The 19027-nt window shown below is 41.7% G+C and overlaps 1 protein-coding gene across 2 annotated transcripts in view; it reads right to left on the bottom strand.

Moving 5' to 3' along the window:
• Window positions 1-19027, bottom strand: part of PTPRD (protein tyrosine phosphatase receptor type D) — a 6523893-nt gene that overhangs the window by 680472 nt on the left and 5824394 nt on the right. For both annotated transcript variants that reach the window (XM_044061085.1, XM_044061086.1), the window contains one exon: window positions 8369-8950. In XM_044061085.1, coding sequence (XP_043917020.1) covers window positions 8369-8950 — 582 coding nt within the window. The remainder of the gene's footprint in view (window positions 1-8368; window positions 8951-19027) is intronic.

Raw genomic sequence — 19027 nt, 5'->3', positions numbered from 1 at the left:
AATGGTGAAAGGCCTTTCTGTCTGCTGTCATTTCTTCATACCCATCACCTTTAGTAAGACTGCCAGATATACCCAGTCACTTAATCACTCTATTTATTTACTTTACTTACAATTTGATGGCGCAGTAGTGCAGCGGTTAATGTTGTCACCTCACAGCAAGAGGTTCTCCAGTTCGATTCTTGGCTGGGGTGTCTTCTGTGTGGAGTCTGCATGCCCTCCCTGTGTTCACGTGGGTTTCCTCTGGGTACTCCGGTTTCCTCACACATTTCAAGGACACATATCTGGAGTTTTTCTCCCCAGGCCCATGCTGAAAATAGGATCTGTCCTAGTCAGACTTTCCCAGTCAAAAAATGTTAAACAAATAAAATAAATGACTTGGTTAGTTTAGTGGGCAATGCTCATTTTCAGTGGCTAGTCAGGGAGAAATACTCCTGGTAATCTATCACCACAGAAAGAAAAAAAGAAAAGAGAGTGAGAGAGAATGACATGCAGCACAGACATTGTATGAAAAGGTTAATGACAAAGGACTTTTAAATAACTTATTTCCCATATCACAGGCATCTGACTTAACCAATCTTTTACTTTTAATGAGCATGCTCAAAAACCTAACTCTAAAGTCAACTACCTCCTTTTCTGGGCTCAGAAAATATCTCCATTCCTTTCATCACCACCATCTATTGCAGACATTGGTAAAGGTGTCTTGCATGCACAACTTGAATATGGCTTGTTTACCACCTCTTCTGACAAAAATATGACAACACTACATAGTTAATAAAATATGCTGGTTCATCAATACTCTCCCTTGCCTCAGACACCATTGTCTTACTTTATCCAAAGCAAGCTGGCTCCCTGTTCAAACCAGATTCAATCCACTTCTGGGGTCCCATCTCTTCAATAACTCCACCAAGATGCCCATTCTCCACTTGCAATGACATGTATCAATACTAACCACAACCTACACCATCAGAAGTCTGGGTACAGTAGGCCTTACTTTCCAACCTCCATCTACTAAACTATATAGCTCTCTGTACTTGCCCCAAAACTGTGGCAATCCCTTCCTCCTTATCTCACTGGCCATACTAAGTACACAGAGTTCAGCCCCTAGCTAAAACAGTACCTGTTTGAGCAACACAAATGCAAATTCAAATGCTAGAACAGACAACATATCCTTTAATAAACACTATTTTGTATTAGGTAAAGTTCCTCAGACGTCACCACATTTACACCAGTAGTCTGTCAGTTACCATTATGTGCCTGTTTCCTGTAAATGTGTACATAGATGCTCTTTCTCCTTGTTCAGTGTCATCTTTCAATTCAATGTTTACCTTTCTCAGTCACTCTGTTTAATTGGACTCTGTATCTTCATCATTACTTACCTCTAAACACCTGTGCTACCATCTATATTTCCCAAAATAATTCTGTGTCTCACTCTTTTCTTACTAATCCTCTGATTCTGTACTGTATAAAGCATTGCTTGACACTAACCTCAAAAGAAAAAAAAAAAAGCCTTGGCCTCAGGGTTGCCAGACGTCCCTATTTGGGCGGGACTGTCCCGAGATCAGCAGCCAGCCTTTTTTGTTTTTTTTTTGTTTGTTTTCCGGCATATTGGGCCAACAAAAAAATCTAAATTTCTAAACCGCATTAAACACGAAATTAAAACTGTTCGTGTTTTTTTTGATTTTGATTGGCTGGCATATATATATACAGGCCAATCAAAATCAAAAAACGCTTCTCGTGTGTTTAATTTTAATGCAATGCATGCATTACGCAGAAGCTCCGGTTTTTAGTGCAGAGACTGAGTGAGTTTCAGTTCTTTAATGGCCTACTCATTCGTCTTTTCCATGTTATTCTTTGGAATGACAGCCATTAACAATCTCAGTAAAACCAAATTACACAAATTAGAATCCTCTTACTGTAAAATATCGAAACTTTGCCACTAAACAGAGACAAACACATACACCAAAAACATTAAGATAGCTGCGCATGTACACATAATATAAATAAATTTATAACAAGCTTCAATTTATTCATAATTTTGATTTAAACTAGTGGTATCTACAATAAATGATTTGTCTCCTCAAAAGTGGGAAGACAAAAACTGTGTACCTTCATAATTTCAAAGACAAAAGTTTTAAATTGCATTTTCATCCTTATCTGACAGTTTACTAACAATTAAGTTAGTATATGAAGAGGTATGGAGAGTGGAGACAGTACAGTTGTGTACACTTACCATAAATTTAGATGTTCGAGTGTCTTCACTGTTGCAGTCATGACTGTAGGGTTCTCCCCTGCCGGCAGGCAGTCCTCGGTCAGCCAGAATCCCAAAGTCTGGGTCCGGCGTCGGCTGTTCAGCCATGCTCCCTGACGTCAGAGTGCCAGGAGTACAAAGCTGACAGCCGACGCCATGTTCTCCAGTTTTTCTTGCCCCAGATGTCAGAAGTTCCAAAATGAGTAAGGTCCCATACCCTTTGCAAATACACCTCAGAAGAAGGGTGAAAAAAGGAACCACACAAAAGAAAAAATAAGAGGGGACAGGAGGGAGGGAAACCCAGACTGCAACAGTGAAGACACTTGAACATCTACATTTATGGTAAGCGTACACAACTGTACTATGTTCATCATGTTTCACTGTTGCAGTCATGACTGTAGGGTAGAATCCCAAAGCAGAATGAAAGGGAGGTGGTCATAAAGTAGAGGGGGCGGCTAAAAGACCCTGCAAGACTGCAGAAGCAAAGCCTGCCCTAGACTTAGAGTAGAGAGGTAGATTGTAGTGCTTGGAAAAAGTATGCACTGAACTCCAAGTTGCAGCTTCCAAAATGTCTTTGGTAGGAACTCCCCTGAGGAAGGCAGCTGAAGTGGCAGCAGCTCTGATAGAGTGAGTCCTTATACTTGCTTTCCATGGTGTGAATAACAAAAATCTGATTCCATGAGCAATCCATTTAGAAATGGTCTGTTTTGAAATGGCTTTACCTTGGGAACTTGAAGCATAAGAAACAAACAATTGTTCTGATTTCCTGATGTCCAGGTAAAAACATAGTTGTCTGTGTACGTCCAAGGAATGTAAGATCCTTTCCCCTTTATTTTGAGGAGTGGGGAAAAAAGTTGGCAAGTGAATAGTTTGATTTAAAGCCACTTTGGAAACCACCTTAGGCATGAAAGTAGGATTAGTCCTTAAAGACACCCTTGTCTTGATGAAAAATAATATAAGGTTCCACAGCCATAAGAGCTTGCAACTCTGAAACTCTCCTGGCAGAGGTCAGAGCTAACAGGATGGCTGTCTTCCAAGATAAAAACTTGATGTCAGAAGTGGCAGCAGGCTCAAAAGGAGGTAAGGTGAGCTTTTCCAAAACATAGTTGAGATCCCAAGCAGGAATGGGAGGAGATCTAGGGGGCCTTAAGTTCTTAGCTCCTCTGAGAAACTGTCTCATGAGCTGGTGGGAAAAGATTGGAGGGTCTGTATTATAATGAGCAGAAATAGCAGAGGCATGAATCTTTATGGAAGAGAAAGAGAGACCTTTATGTAAGAGGTCTGTCAGGTAAAGTAAAATCTGAGGAATGTTAGGAGTAAGAGGATCAGAATCCTGAGCCTGCATCCAGGAACAAAATCTTTTCCATTTTCCTGCATAAGATTTTCTAGTGCTAGGACGTCTGGCTTCTAAAATGACATCCATAACCTGCTTGGGTAGGAGAGAATGATTCAAAGACCCTGGATTAACCAGGCCGCCAGGCTGAGAGTTTTGACATGGGAGTGTAGAACCTGACCCTGGTGTTGGGACCGAAGGTTTGGAGTCTGTGGTAAAACCCAAGGGGGCTCCAGACAAAGGGTTTTCAGTGTTGGGTACCAAAACTGTCGAGGCCAATTTGGGACCAGCAAGATTATCATCTTGGGCTTGTCCTGTTTGATCTTTAATAATACTTGTGGAAGAAGAGGAAGAGGTGGAAAGGCATATCCCGAGAGGTTTCTCCAACTGAATGATAGTGCATCCACTTTCCAAGCATTTTCGTGGAAAGTCCTGGTGCAAAAAATCTGTAGTTGATGATTGAGGTGGGATGCAAAGAGGTCTATGTGAGGACATCCCCAGACTACAATAATCATCCTGAATATTTCGGTGTCCAGCATCCATTCGTGTGGGTCCGAAAGATTTCTGCTCAGACTGTCTGCCAGGAAGTTTTGCTTCCCTGGTAGAAACTGTGCTTGAAGGTCCAGATTGCAAGTTAGAGGTGTGTTCCAAAGATTCATGGCTAGTCTGCAAAGGGGATAGGAATGAGATCCCCCTTGCTTGTTTATGTACCACATAACTGTGGTATTGTCTGTCCATATCAGTAGCTGTCCTGGTTGTAGAAGATTCTTGAAGGCCAATAGAGCTTTCTGTACGGCTAACATTTCCTTTAAATTGATATGCAGGTGCTTCTGATTCTTTGTCCAAAGACCCTGCAGACAGTTGCCTTGAAAATGGGCTCCCCATGCATAATCTGAGGCATCCGTGGTCAGTATCTGAGTGGCAGGAGGCAGACAGAAGGGTTTTCCTTTGTTTAGAGTACATGCCTTGGACCACCAAAGGAATTCCTTTTGAAGACAAGGCAGGACAGAGATCAGTATGTCTAAACTGTGGCAATGCTGAGACCATACACTTTTTAGGTACCACTGTATTTTCCTCATATGTAGTCTGGCATATGGTATGAGAAGGATGCAGGAGGCCATGTAACCCAAAGCCTGCAGGAATCTCCCTGCAGATAGCTGAGTTAAAGTTGCCAAGGTTTTGAAAGTTGAGGCCAGCTGTAATTGTTTTTCGTATGTCAGAAATGCTATCTGGGTTGTTGTGTTTAGAGAAGAGCCCAGAAAAATTATCTGTTGTGAGGGTGTCAAATTTGACTTTTTTATGTTTACAGTGAATCCCAGGAACTTGAGAAGATTCTGAACACACTCTAGATGCTGAAGTAAAACATCCTTGCTGTCTGCCTGAATAAGACAGTCGTCCAGATAAGGGTAAATTTGAATTCCCTTGAGTCTGCAATAAGCTACTACTGGAGCCAGGCATTTGGTAAAGACCCTGGGTGCAGTAGACAATCCAAAGGGCAGCGCAGAGAATTGATAGTGCCTCGACCTGGCCTTGAACCTGAGCTATTTTCTGCGTTCCTGCCTGATGGGAATGTGTAAATATGCCTCCTTTAAATCCAAAGTCACCATCCATGCATTTTTGGTCAGCATTGGAAGTAGCTGCTGTAGAGTAAGCATCTTGAATTTTGGTATCTCTAGAAAAGTGTTCAAGACTGACAGATCCAGAATGGGTCTCCATGAATTTTGCTTCCTGTGGACTAGAAAGAGCCTTGAGTAAAAACCTTGTCCCATTTCTGAAAGTGGAACTAGTTATATGGCTTTCATAGCCAAGAGAGCTTCCACTTGGTTTAAGGCCTCTGACCATTGATGTTCTGGAAGATCTGGCCACCCTCTTGGCCTTAGTAGGGTATGAAAATGGAATTTGTAACCTCTTGAAACTACATCCAGAACCCACTTGTCTTGGGTTATATGAGTCCAATTTAGATGAAAAAGAGAAAGTTTTCCTCCGAGAGGGGCTTCCAGGCAAGAAGTTCCTGCAGCCCAACAGAGGGATTCATTGAGTCTGTTTCCTATGAGTTTGCGACCTGTCCTCTCCCCCCTAGGGGTGGAAGCAGTCCACTGTCTTGGTCTATAAGAGGCTTGCGTTTGAGGCCTTCCTCGGGAGCGTCTGTATCTACCCCTCTGAGGCCTGTCTGAATTGGGAAAGGACCAATTTTTTGTAGGCCAATTCCTACTAAATCTGGGTGGCTGTACTTGTAAGAAATCTTTAACTGTTTGCATGGATTTTGCCTTGTCCTCCATCTTTTTAATCACCTCTTCAGCTTTAGATCCAAACAAAACATTATGCTGAACAGGAGCATCCAATAATTTAGCTTTTACTTGATCTGGCAAATTTTGTTCCTTTAACCAAGCATGCCTTCTAATTACTGTGCCAGAGGCAGCAGCCCTACAAGAAGCCTCTAAGGCATCAAATCCACAGTGTAAACCATGCTTCCCAACTTGTTCAGTGGCATGCATTAAGTCATGTAACTCCTTATCATCTGCACAAGCGGAAATGGAAGTTAGCTTCTGTTTTAGAACAGACAGGAGAAATTGCTGGTATTTCAGCATATGAAACTGACAGTTTAAAGCCCTGATAGATAAAGTAGCAGAAGTGTACACTTTTTTGCCCCATCTTTCTAAAGATCTGGAATCCTTCTCAGTGGGAATGGGGTTTTTAGCAGAAGCGGCCTTTACGCCCTTAGGACCCTGAGAAATGGTTTCAGGGTCAGCTGTAGGGTTCTTGTATAAATACTGGTGGGAATCAGGAACCCTATAGTATCTGTCTGGCTTAACAGGAGCTGGAGGAAAAGAATCAGGAGTTAAGTTAGCCTCCGAAAAAGCATCATCCACAATATCTAAAATAGGAGGAATAGCCAGGGGTCTATGCCTGGGAAGAAGAAGAAAATCCCTTAGTCTTTTCTTAGATTCTGAATACTCCTGTCCTTCCCAGTGGAAATGTTCCCTCATTTCATGCAAAGTTTCCCCAAAAGAGAAATCCTCAGGGGGAGAAGCTGAAGGAATGGATTCCTCAGCATCAGAATCCTCATAAGGAGGGAAAGAATATTCCTGGTCAGAAGAAGAAACTGAAGAAACAGAAGCCTGATCAGAGGAGTCATAATAAACTTCCTGCCTTGGCCTTTTATCTGGAGGGGGATGTGAACCTCTAATCATAGTAAGTAAGTCCTCCGCCATCTTAAGTAACTGTTTCTGAGACTTGGGAGCCGGATCAGAAGAGGCCTGGGCTGCAGTCTTTGATTTGGAAGGAGTCTTTGCCTTTGTCTTTGGCTTTGCCTTTATTAGAAGCTGAGTAGGTCTGAAAACCCCTTCGGAAGCCAGTACCTGCACAGCGGCTCTGGACCCATCCGAAGGAGCATTGTCCGAAGGTCCTGCAACAGAAATATTCAAAGGCCTATTTGGCTCCTCGTGGGAGTCCGTTTCGGCTATCGGTTCCGAAATGGCCGACGACAGGGGCTGCAAAAGCACCTCACTGATGATGGCCGAACCTGAAGCTGGCTCTGCTTGTGCGATATCGTCTGATTTGGACCTCGGAGGCCTGTCTTTGTCCTTGCGTCGGTAGCCGGAACCGTATCCGACATTTTGTAATTAAAACGCCTACTGAAGTAATGAAATGTAAAATCGTACCTTCGTTTAATAGTACGTTGATTGAATCTAGCACAAAACCGACAACTAGCTACGTCGTGGTCAGGGCCTAAGCAAGGAATACAGTAAGAATGAAAATCCTTATGAGGTATTTGCTTCCCACATGAAATACAATTATTAACTTTTTCTGACATCGGACTGGAGCAAGAAAAAAGTTTCCCCAACGGGGTACTTAGTTTTGAGTAGGAGAAGAAAGTCTTCGGACTGAAGTTTGTTTAGAAAAAATTGTCAGGAGTCAGCCGACTGGCACCTGCGAACTGCTATCACCGCACGGCAAGAAAGACTGGAGAACATGGCATCGGCTGTCAGCTTTGTACTCCTGGCGCTCTGACGTCACGGAGCATGGCTGAACAGCCGACGCCGGACCCAGACTTTGGGATTCTGGCCGACCGAGGACAGCCTGCCAGCAGGAGAGAACCCTACAGTCATGACTGCAACAGTGAAACACGATGAACATCTCATAAGAAAATATACATTTAAAATCCAGATTTTAAAAATAGCAATTGAATGATGTACTTCCAAAAACTAATTCACAAGGAGAAAAAAAACTTGCAAAAATGTTTTTGAATACCTAAGCTTCATTTACAGGATACAACCACACTAAGATTCTGTGACTTTAGCTAATGGACCCTGGAAGGTTATACTTGGTACCACACAGTTTGATTTCTCACATTGCCTTTCTGAAAAATTGTCAACACTTCCCAGAATTCAGCTCATGCATAAATACCCCAGGAGCTCAACGAACCACAGTTGCTCCAGCAGTAAACACCCATTACATAAACACATAATTTTTATGAAGGTTTTTCATAGTTTGAAAAATCTAGTGACACTTGATAGCACTATTTTAATGGTTGGATTTATAGCAACATACTGCTGACTACAAAAATGCTACATTTTTATTGTTAAAAATAGCATTCCAACACTGCTGCCTGCTATTTATTTTCAGAAAAATCACTCTGAGTTTCAAAATTGTTGCTGGTTTCATACAGCCTGACACAGTTTCTGTTTCAATCATCTTTTAATACAAACCCAAAATTATATTCTCTCAGGAATGCAGACAAAATCCATCCAATTCCATTTTATTACTTTTACAAAACTTAGCCTTACCTCCAGCCTGTGCAATGACCTGTACTTCATTTGACAATGGACCATCGCCAACAGACGTAAATGCCAAGACCTTTACAGAGTAGGTCTTCTGTGGTGTTACACCACTGATTGTGGTGACTAGGCTGTCAGGCACAATCTTCTTTATCCAGCTGTTGACATGCTGTGTTGGATCAGTAGTGTAGTAAACCCGATATCCTTGAATCTGTCCATTTGGCTCAACTGGCTCCTGCCACTGAACCACAATAGTAGAAGTGCTCATCATACGTGCTTCAACACTGAGAGGAGCACTAGAAGGGGCCTGTTCTGCTGTCCTTGCCCTGATTGGTTCACTAGGCGGACCCCGCCCAATGTTGTTAACAGCAACTACACGAAACTCGTATTCTGAGAAAGGGCTCAATCCACCAATACTATAACGTGTAGTAGCTACTCCATCGATTTCTTTGTATGGCTCTTCAGAGTTCTTGGATTTATGCTGGATTATATAGTATGTAATTGGTTCTGGATTACCTGAATCCCAAGTCAGTGTTATGCTTGTTGCTGTGGTTTCTGTTACAACTGGAAGTCCCGGAGGTTTGGGTAAAGCTGTAGAAAGTAAAACATGTAAATTTAATAAGAATGCAATAAGCAAATTTAAGGCTGCAATCTACACATTTTGTAGTATTTGCAGGGATAAATTTGCAACTAAAACTGAGAACCTTAACATCAAAACTAAAGCATCAATGATCATTCAGAGTTCATATACACTAAAGAGACATCTACTTGTTCCACATTATTATACCAATATAGAGGCGTGCCTCTGTATCATAGCATTATTTCTTACTAGCACCTCTATGTCCCATAGCTTATTCTCTCATGTAGTTGTATTTCTTTTCATTAATTTTTTTCCAAATTTCGCATATTAAGGATTCAGGACAACCATACAGCAAAGAAAAAGGTGAGCACACAACAAGTGCTGTGAGATCTGCAGTATGGTAGCACTGCCCCATATCAGGAATATGACAGTCGTAGTTTTCCAAGTTTTCCAAAGACACTATTAGGCATAAAAGGGTGTATACAGAAATGCCTGTAGTGTTCCTCAGCTATATACTGACACAATAAGTGTAGCTACTAACATTCTGATGCACACAACTATACAAATATTTCACTGATGCCTGATTTTACTCAAATAAAGTAGTTTTTCAAACTAGCACTGCCATTTTACCATTCATCCATTTGCAGCATTTCCATGCAGGGTGAACACGTTTACTGTCTGACACATTATAAGTTCCACACAGAGGCATATATGCCCATAAACTGGCACATCATCCCATCTTCCTCAGCATTCTGAAAGGTTTACTCATTTGAGGTACTCCTACGTAATGCCTGTTAACAAATCAGCACTAAACCTAAGAAACTTACTAGCAACATGCTTATTTTTAATAAATATATATATATATATATATATATATATGCAGTTTTATTTATATATATATATATATATATATATATATATATATATATATATATATATATATACAGTTTCACTTCAGAATCCTGAAATATCAGAATCCTGACTTCATAATCCGGAAGTCCAAAATCCTGAAAATTCAAAATCCTGAAAACTCAAAAACCTGAATCCCAAAATACTGAAAATATACAGGACACAAAGAATGACAATATTCCAGTACAAGGAATCACAGAAACACATACAAGACAAAGGATAGCACTTTTCACAAAGTATAGGCAGGGGGTCAAGCCCCCCCTGCACCCCCCCACACACACACCCTGCTAATTAAATATATGAGCTCCAAGATTGCACTCGAGAGAAAAAAATGGCAACCATACCATCACATGTTTCATAACTGCCTGTTGTAACCTTAGTAATGTTTCCTTTTAACTTGCTATACTACAACATAACTCATGATAGTGTACTGAAGTGCAATCGTGGAAATGATATATTTAAGTTGCAGGGGGTGTGGGGTGTGCAGGGGGCTTGGACCCCTGCTTATATCTGGTGGAATGTCATATGGTTTGTGTTGTCTATAGTCAGTATATGTATCCTGTGTGTTTTCAGTATTTTGGGATTCAGGATTTTGAGTTTTCAGGATTTTGAATTTTTAGGATTTTGGGCTTCCGGATTATGAAGTTCAGGATTGTGATATTTCAGGATTCTGAAGTGAACGCATGTAAAGTATATTTATATATATACAGATAAAATCCAGTCCCTAGGGTGCTTCATTACAAGAAATGTCAACGGTGAGGTGCTTTAGAGAAGTATAAGCATACATTACTAATTACTAATGTTGTGAATCTTTACCATATGTTGAGACTACTAGTCTGTCAGAGGTGCAGTAATTTTATATACTAAGTATTGTTTACCATTTTTACAACACTGCTGTTACATCACTGCCATCTCCCTAATTTCAGACTGTTGGAATTTAGATTTTGTGCAAGAAGTTCCTTCAACTCAGCTCTACTTTTAAAACAAAAGTTTGGAAGCAGACTCTGTAACTTCTTTTTCTGTGTGGGATAATGACCCCCTAATTACAGCTGCTTTTACTTAATATTTTTACAATGTTGAGGCACAACAAGGAAAGCATAACCCATTTGTAGGAACTTCACAAAAAAAATATTCAGAATCACTAATGATGATGTTGAATCTTTATTTATCCATATTGGTTAAGTTCTGAAGCAAGTCTTAGAATCAAACCTTTGGAGTTGGATATAACCCCTACACCATACATAATACAAAATTAGACAGTTTTGATGCAAAACATGTGTTGTTTATATATCCTATTTTGTTGACAAGAATTACCCCTTGAATTTTTTCTCAGAGCTGAAAATCCTTCCCTTGACATCATGAAAGACTTGACCCACAAAGCCTCACTACCTAAACGTATGTATACGCTACAGTATATTAGTGATAAATACATTACTTTTGGCTTCTTACTTCCTAGAAAGACAAGTTACCAACTAATTCTTCTGGGTGGAACACCTTACACTGAAAATTAGCATGTGATGTTGTAGTATTGAAACCACAATGTAAGCAGCATATTATTTTTCTTACCCACAATGCTCTACAGTCATATGTAAAGCATTGCCTTGTACCTACCATGACATCATTTTGTGGGTGTGACTATGGAGAAAAACTGAGAAAATAGTGAAATTAAAGCAACAAATAACATATCCTAACTTTCATTTTTACATCACTTGCAACTTTACCATTAGGAGTACAACAAGAAATTAAATTAATTGTAAAACAATAATACTTCTGGAAGTGACAAATACTCTTTAAGCTATTTCACAAAGAAGTGGTTACTGGCTCATATATGAACTTGCTTTATCTTTAGATATTACAAATTTTCACACACACACACACACACACACACACACACACACACACACACACACACACACACACACACACACACACAATTTGCTTTTGACTCTCTGGCTACCAGTATGTTCAGAATCCTGCTAGTAATGCTTACAATGTCCAGAGCAGACTTCACAAAGAAAATGTACTAGCCTTCCAAACAATCCTGGTACTACCTCTGGCATTTCATGATTTGTTATATGTTAAAATACTGAGCCTTTATAACCTTCCTCACAGAAAATAAAACCAATGTACTGCATATCATATGCAAGGACCAGCAAGATTAGATTGTAAGCATTACTTATTTTAGGGGAACCATAAGGCTTAAAGTATCTCTAAACAAGAAGCTGCTAGACTTTCTTCATAGCAAGATATGCGGTTGCTAACGCTTATCTAGTCATTGTTTGTCTATGGAGAGGCTGCTAAGTTTAAATCATACCTTGTACAAAGAAAACATAAAATTGAATGGTAGAAGATCATAACTTAATCTTCACATAATAGCAAATAAGTCTTTTAGAGTTTTACTACAAACTTGCCTTTCTACACATTCAGGTTGTTATAGAATCAAGCCTCAACAACTAGAAACAGCAAAATAAAACAGAATGAAAATAATAATAATGTAATTAAAAACTAAACAGAAACTTAAAACAGATTTTCCAGTCCCTTCTTGAGCATATCCACTAATGGCATTTCCAAAAGGCTCTCAAAGAAGTAGTTGCAAAATATCTGCTTAGCCTCCACACAGGTAAAATATTGATTAAATAATGCATGTATTCATTCATTCATTCATTCATTCATTCATTCATTCATTCATTCATTCATTCATCTAGCCATCCCTTTTCTAAACCAGCTGTCCTGCTGGTAGCAAATTGTGCCAGGTAGACAGACTTCTCACTCCACAGCAATATATTCTAGCTTATCCTCCATCAGCTTCAGGTGTCCTTAGGCAAGCCTGAGAGAAATAATCTCTCCAACATCTCCTAAATCTAACCACTGGTTTCCTCATTGGGAGTCCTGCTAGTAAACCACCAGGGAGAGGTGACAAACTGGACAAACACACAATGTGCCCAAACTACCAAAAATCATTCCTCAGCATGCTGGTGCAGTGAGTTCTGCTGCTTTTGTCTACAATCTCACCCTCTCAGTCACTACCCAAGCCTCATGATAACAGGTAATGATGAGGATACAGTCTGAACAGTAAACCGAGTTTCATCCTGTGACTCAGTTCTCCCTTCACCACTACTGTAGGGTGCCATGCCTGCAGTACTGCAGTCACTGCACTCACTCATCACCCTGTGACTCAGGTCTCACTTCACCACTACTGTAGGGTGCCATGCCTGCAGTACTGCAGTCACTGCACTCACTCATCACCCTGTGACTCAGGTCTCACTTCACCACTACTGCAGGGTGCCATGCTTGCAGCACTGCAGTCACTGCACCCATCACCCTGTGACTCAGTTCTCACTTCACCACTACTCTAGGGTGTCATGCTTGCAGTACTGCAGTCACTGCACCCATCACCCTGTGACTCAGTTCTCACTTCACCACTACTCTAGGGTGTCATACCTGCAGTACTGCAGTCACTGCACCCATCATGCTATGCCTCAGTTCTCCCTTCACCATTACTGAAGGGTGCCATGCCTGCTGTACTGCAGTCACTGCACCCATCATGCTATGCCTCACTTCTCCCTTCACCACTACTGTAGGGTGCCATGCTTGCTGTACTGCAGTCACTGCACCCATCACCCTGTGACTCAATTCTCACTTAACCACTAATGTAGGGTGCCATGCCTGCAGTAATGCAGTCACTGCACCCATCATCCTGTGATTCAGTTCTCACTTCACCACTACTGTAGGGTGCCATGCCTGCTGTACAGCAGTCACTGTGACCATCACCTTGTGACTCAGTTCTCACTTCACCATTACTGTAGGGTCCCATGCCTGCTGTAAAGCAGTCACTGCACCCATCATCCTGTGACTCAGTTCTCACTTCACCACTGCTGTAGGGTGCCATGCCTGCTGTACAGCAGTCACTGCACCCATCATCCTGTGATTCAGTTCTCACTTCACTACTACTGTAGGGTGCCATGCTTGAAGTACTGCAGTCACTGCACCCATCACCCTGTGACTCAGGTTTCACTTCACCACTACTGTAGGGTGCCATGCTTGCAGTACTGCATTCACTGCACCCATCACCCTGTGACTCAGTTCTCACTTCTCCACTACTGTAGGGTGTCATACCTGCAGTACTGCAGTCACTGCACCCATCACCCTGTGACTCAGTTCTCACTTAACCACTACTGTAGGGTGTCATACATGCAGTACTGCAGTCACTGCACCCGTCATGCTATGCCTCAGTTCTCACTTCACCATTACTTTAGGGTGCCATGCCTACTGTACTACAGTCACGGCACCCATCATGCTATGCCACACTTCTCCCTTCACCACTACTGTAGGGTGCCATGCTTGCTGTACTGCAGTCACTGCACCCATCACCCTGTGACTCAGTTCTCACTTCACCACTACTGTAGGGTGTCATACTTACAGTACTGCAGTCACTGCACCCAATATCCTGTGACTCCGTTCTCACTTCACCATTACTGTAGGGTGCCATGCCTGCTGTACAGCAGTCACTGCACCCATCATCCTGTGACTCAGTTCTTACTTCACCACTACTGTCGGGTGCCATGCCTGCTGTACAGCAGTCACTGCGCCCATCATCCCATGACTCAGTTCTCACTACACCACTACTGTAGGGTGCCATGCTTGCTGTATAGCCATCACTGCAGCCATCAGCCTGTGAATCATTTCTCACTTCACCACTACTGTAGGGTGCCTTGCCTGCTGTACAGCAGTCACTACACCTATCATCCTATCCCTCAGTTCTCACTTCACCACTACTATAGGGTGCCACACCTGCAGTACTACAGTCACTGCATCCATCATCCTGTGACTCAGTTTTCACTACACCTCTAATGTAGGGTGCCATGCATGTTGCACAGCAGTCACTGCACCCATCATCCTGTGACTCAGTTCTCACTTCACCACTACTGTAGGGTGCCATGCCTGCTGTACAGCAGTCACTGTACCCATCATCCTGTGACTCAGTTCTCACTTCACCACTACTGTATTGTGCCATGCCTGCAGTACTGCAGTCACTCCACCCATCATCCTGTGACTCTGTTCTCACTACACCACTACTGTAGGGTGCCATGCATGCTGTACAGTAGTCACTGCACCCATCATCCTGTGATTCAGTTCTCACTTCACCACTACTGTAGGGTGCCATCCCTGAAGTACTTCAGTCACTGCACCCATCATCCTGTGACTCAGTTCTCACTTCACCACTACTGTAGGGTGCCATGCCTGCAGTACTGCAGTCACTGCACCCATCATCCTGTGACTCAGTTCTCACTTCACCACTACTGTAGGGTGCCATGCCTGCTGTACTGCAGTCACTGCACCCATCATCCTGTTGGTGCTCAGCAAAAGCCCTAAGTTCCTGTGCTGTTGTAGAATTTACTGCATGAAATTTTCATCATCATAGTCATATGCCCTCTCAAGCTTCACACAACATACGTAAATAATGCTGACAAGCTCTCATAACTCCCACCCAATATCTGTATATGGGAAGAGAAGCACTGTTCCATAGCAAGACACAAGCTGTATTGCTTGTGCCGAATCATAAGCATGCCTACTGATAAAGTCTCTTTGTTAGCATCCTGACAGACTTTTCAAGGAAGGCTGGGTAGTGTAATCCATCTTGAAGAAGAACACATTTTCCTTCCCTTCTTTTCTGAAAACAGTAGCTGTTAACCACACTTTATAATTAGAGGTACTATTGCAACATTCCACAGAACAGAGAAAATGCTTGCTGAACATAATACCTCAATAATGTTCAGTGCCTTTAGCTCTTCCAGCCAGATCAATGAGGACATCTAGGGCAATATTCACCATCCCTATTAAGACACCAAAGGGTTTGTCAGACCCTCTGTGTAACCATCCACAAATCATTCTCCTTAGCTTCATTGCACTTCTACCCAGATGGGACATTCTTTCAGCAAATGCCAAAGCTGTTGCCTTCCTGACATGTTGATACTTATCTGAAAATCCTTTGCTGTCATTGCATGGTAGGCCTCTTTCTTTGCCCTGGCAGCCTCTTTAAGCTCTTCCATGTACCAGCTGTTCCAAGTATTATCACCATGGCAAGTGCTGAACGCCTTCAGGCAAAAGCTCCCTACTGCTACCTCACAAACTGAGGTCCTGAACAGGGTGCATTAAACTATAAATTCCACACCTCCCACTGTATATAGAGGAAGTTGTTTTTTGAGACAGAAGACAACCTCATACTCACAAAAGTATCAGCTAAAGTGTTCCCATGACACACACACACACACACACACACACACACACACACACACACACACACACACACACACACACACACACACACACACACACTGCATGTTTGGATTCCAGAGTCGGTCCCATCACTGCCCCAGCCATCTGACTACATGCACCACTAAATGATTATATGCTGACAGCTCAATAACTCTTTAGACAGAAATATCCAGAACATAATGCCTGACGTGTGAAGACATGACAACAGAGTCAACCGCAGCCCTTTGTCCAAAGGCAATGTGGTATGCAAGGCAGTTATGACCGTCCTAGCATTGTAACATGATATCTACTAAGGGATATACATGATTAATATAGAAGTCCAAAAACAGTATCACCCACATAATTCATATCAGGCAAGCCATTCTTTCCAATCACCCTCCCCCAGGTATCTTAACCATCCCCCACGTGCATTAATGCATACCTGGATAGCTATGATATCTGTAGGTGTTACTTTCTTAAAAAAAAACTCGTAGTATCTAAGGTAAAACATACTGAAAATGTATTAGGAATATAGGCCCAAACAACAGACAGTTTTCTATTTTGCAGCTCCAAGTCACATTGTGGTAACTTCAAATTTGATGGCAAAAAACTCAAAAAGAATGGCAGCCACGTGAACATCCTCACACCTGACCAAGGCTTCACCTGAGAGCCAGCTCCAAAGAAGTGGGGAAACTACTCTTGCATAATAAGCATGGTTTGAGAATCAATGCTGTTTGCCTGATGTAAAAAAAAACAGTTAATCCCACTTATTACGTTTCAGCCTCTCGCATAGTCTCTGACTACTTCCCCGAGACGTAAGGTGCCACTCCCATATCCCATGAGACAGTCCCCATTGGAGATGATTTTTATGAGTTATGCTACAGAATTGGAATTGCCTAGACACAGTAAAGCCTTGCTGAGTCTAATTATGGTGGCTGCCAAAAAAGCAATTACTAGAAAATGGAAATCAAAGTCTAAACCAACTTAACTAGAAGTAGTGAATGTAGTAACAGAGATAAAACAACTGGAATTGGGATCTTTAGAAAAGGGAGGGGAAAAACTACATAGGAAAAAATGGGAACTGTGGGAACAATATATGCAGAGCAGGAATAAGGTTAAAGAGGCAGGATTTGAATGAGCAATATAATGCTTAACTGACAATGACCGGATGGTTTGCAAGTGATGTTTGCAACTATAGTTGTTATAATGGTGTCTGTGATATAAACTGTTCACAACTAAAGTGGTATCATTTTGTATCTTTCTCATTTATATAAATGTAAGATTGCTTTTGTCATATATGTCAAAATTTAATACAGACATTTGAAAAGTAAAAAAAAAAAGAAGGATGCAATGGTGGAAAAAGAGGTGCAAATAGCAGTGATAAATAATAAAAGATAGTTGGAGCCAGTAGTGGTCATGCAAAAGTAAACGGCAAAAGGATAAGCGGGAGGAAGTCTAGGAGTAAGACTACTCCTTCACAAGGGTGGGCTAGAAGATAGGGCAAATGAGACAGGAAAAGTGGACAGGATTTTCAGGAAGAGTAGGAGGGATGAGAAAAGGACTGGATGCAGCACAGGGAGACAGATGCAACAAGCACAGACATTGAAAAGGATTCAAAGCAGTGGAAGTGAAAGAAGAAATGACAGGTACAACTAGGGTAGGGCAAAGGGGATGGCTTCCACAGAAGCAAGATATTAGGTGGCATGACTGGTAGGTACCAATGCTGCAGGATTGCGTTCCCTGAATAAACTGCTTTCTGTATACAGAGAAAAGGAAAGAGCTTTTCTTTTAGGTTTGAGTTGAGGGTAGTGCAAGTTTGGGAAATTTAACAGGGTGTTAGTCTAGCTACGGTTTTAAGCAAGGTTGTACAAAGAAGAGGAAGAGGCATGGATTGGGAATGGAGGAAATGAGAGACAGTGTATTAAAAGATAACAGGATTTTGGTAACATGAAACCTAATGATGAGGGTGAATGTGAGCGTTGTCAAGGTGAAAAGGAAATTAAAATTTTCACTCAGAAAGTACAGTTGTGTACACTTACCATAAATGTAGATGTTCGAGTGTATTCACTGTTGCAGTCATTACATTTGGGTAATCTGCTGGCAGGTTACTCTCAGTCGGTCTGAATAACAAAGTCTTGGGTCCTGCATCGGTTGCTGTCTCCTCTTCCATGACATCAGGTCGTCAGGGGTATAAAACATGCAGCCAATGCCATTTTATTCAGTTTTTCTTTCCCCAGATGTCAGGTGCCCCCTAAATGGGGAGCAAATATATATATATATATATATATATATATATATATATATATATATATATATATATATAAATAAACAGCAATATATATGTAAATGTACTTTTAGCAACATAAATTTTATCTTAATCTAAAAGCAAATACACCACAAAGGCTTTAGAATATAGTGAAGGAACGAGAAGTTATAGAAAAGGGGGGTGGCGGGTGGGTAACCCGGACCGCAACAGTGAATACACTTGAACATCAACATTTATGGTAAGTGTACACAACTGTACTGTTCTTCATGTTTCACTGTTGCAGTCATTACATTTGGGTAGAATCCCAAAGCTATGGATGGGAGGATGGAACTAAATAGCATTAGGAGTGGCTATAAGGCCCTGCAGAACTGCAGTGGCAAAGCCTGCCCTGGATTTAGAGAAGAGAGGCAAATGATAATGCTTTTTGAAGGTATGAACAGAGCTCCAAGTAGTAGCTTCTAGAATGTCTTTGGTTGGAACTCCTCTGAGAAAGGTTGCTGAGGTAGAGGCAGCCCTGGTGAAATGTGACCTGATTCCCTTGGGCACGGGTTTACCATGATGCAAGTAGCAGAAACAAATGCAGTGGCTTATCCACTTAGAAATAGTCTGCTTTGATATAGCCTTCCCCTTTGATCCTGCAGCAAATGCCACCAGTAGC

This window comes from Protopterus annectens, chromosome 2.part0 (assembly GCF_019279795.1).
Source record: "Protopterus annectens isolate FY-2018-M chromosome 2.part0, PAN1.0, whole genome shotgun sequence".
NCBI classification, from domain to species: Eukaryota; Metazoa; Chordata; order Ceratodontiformes; family Protopteridae; genus Protopterus; species Protopterus annectens.
The sequence above is the reverse complement of the archived record's forward strand: the minus strand, read 5'-3'. Positions and strand labels throughout refer to the sequence as shown.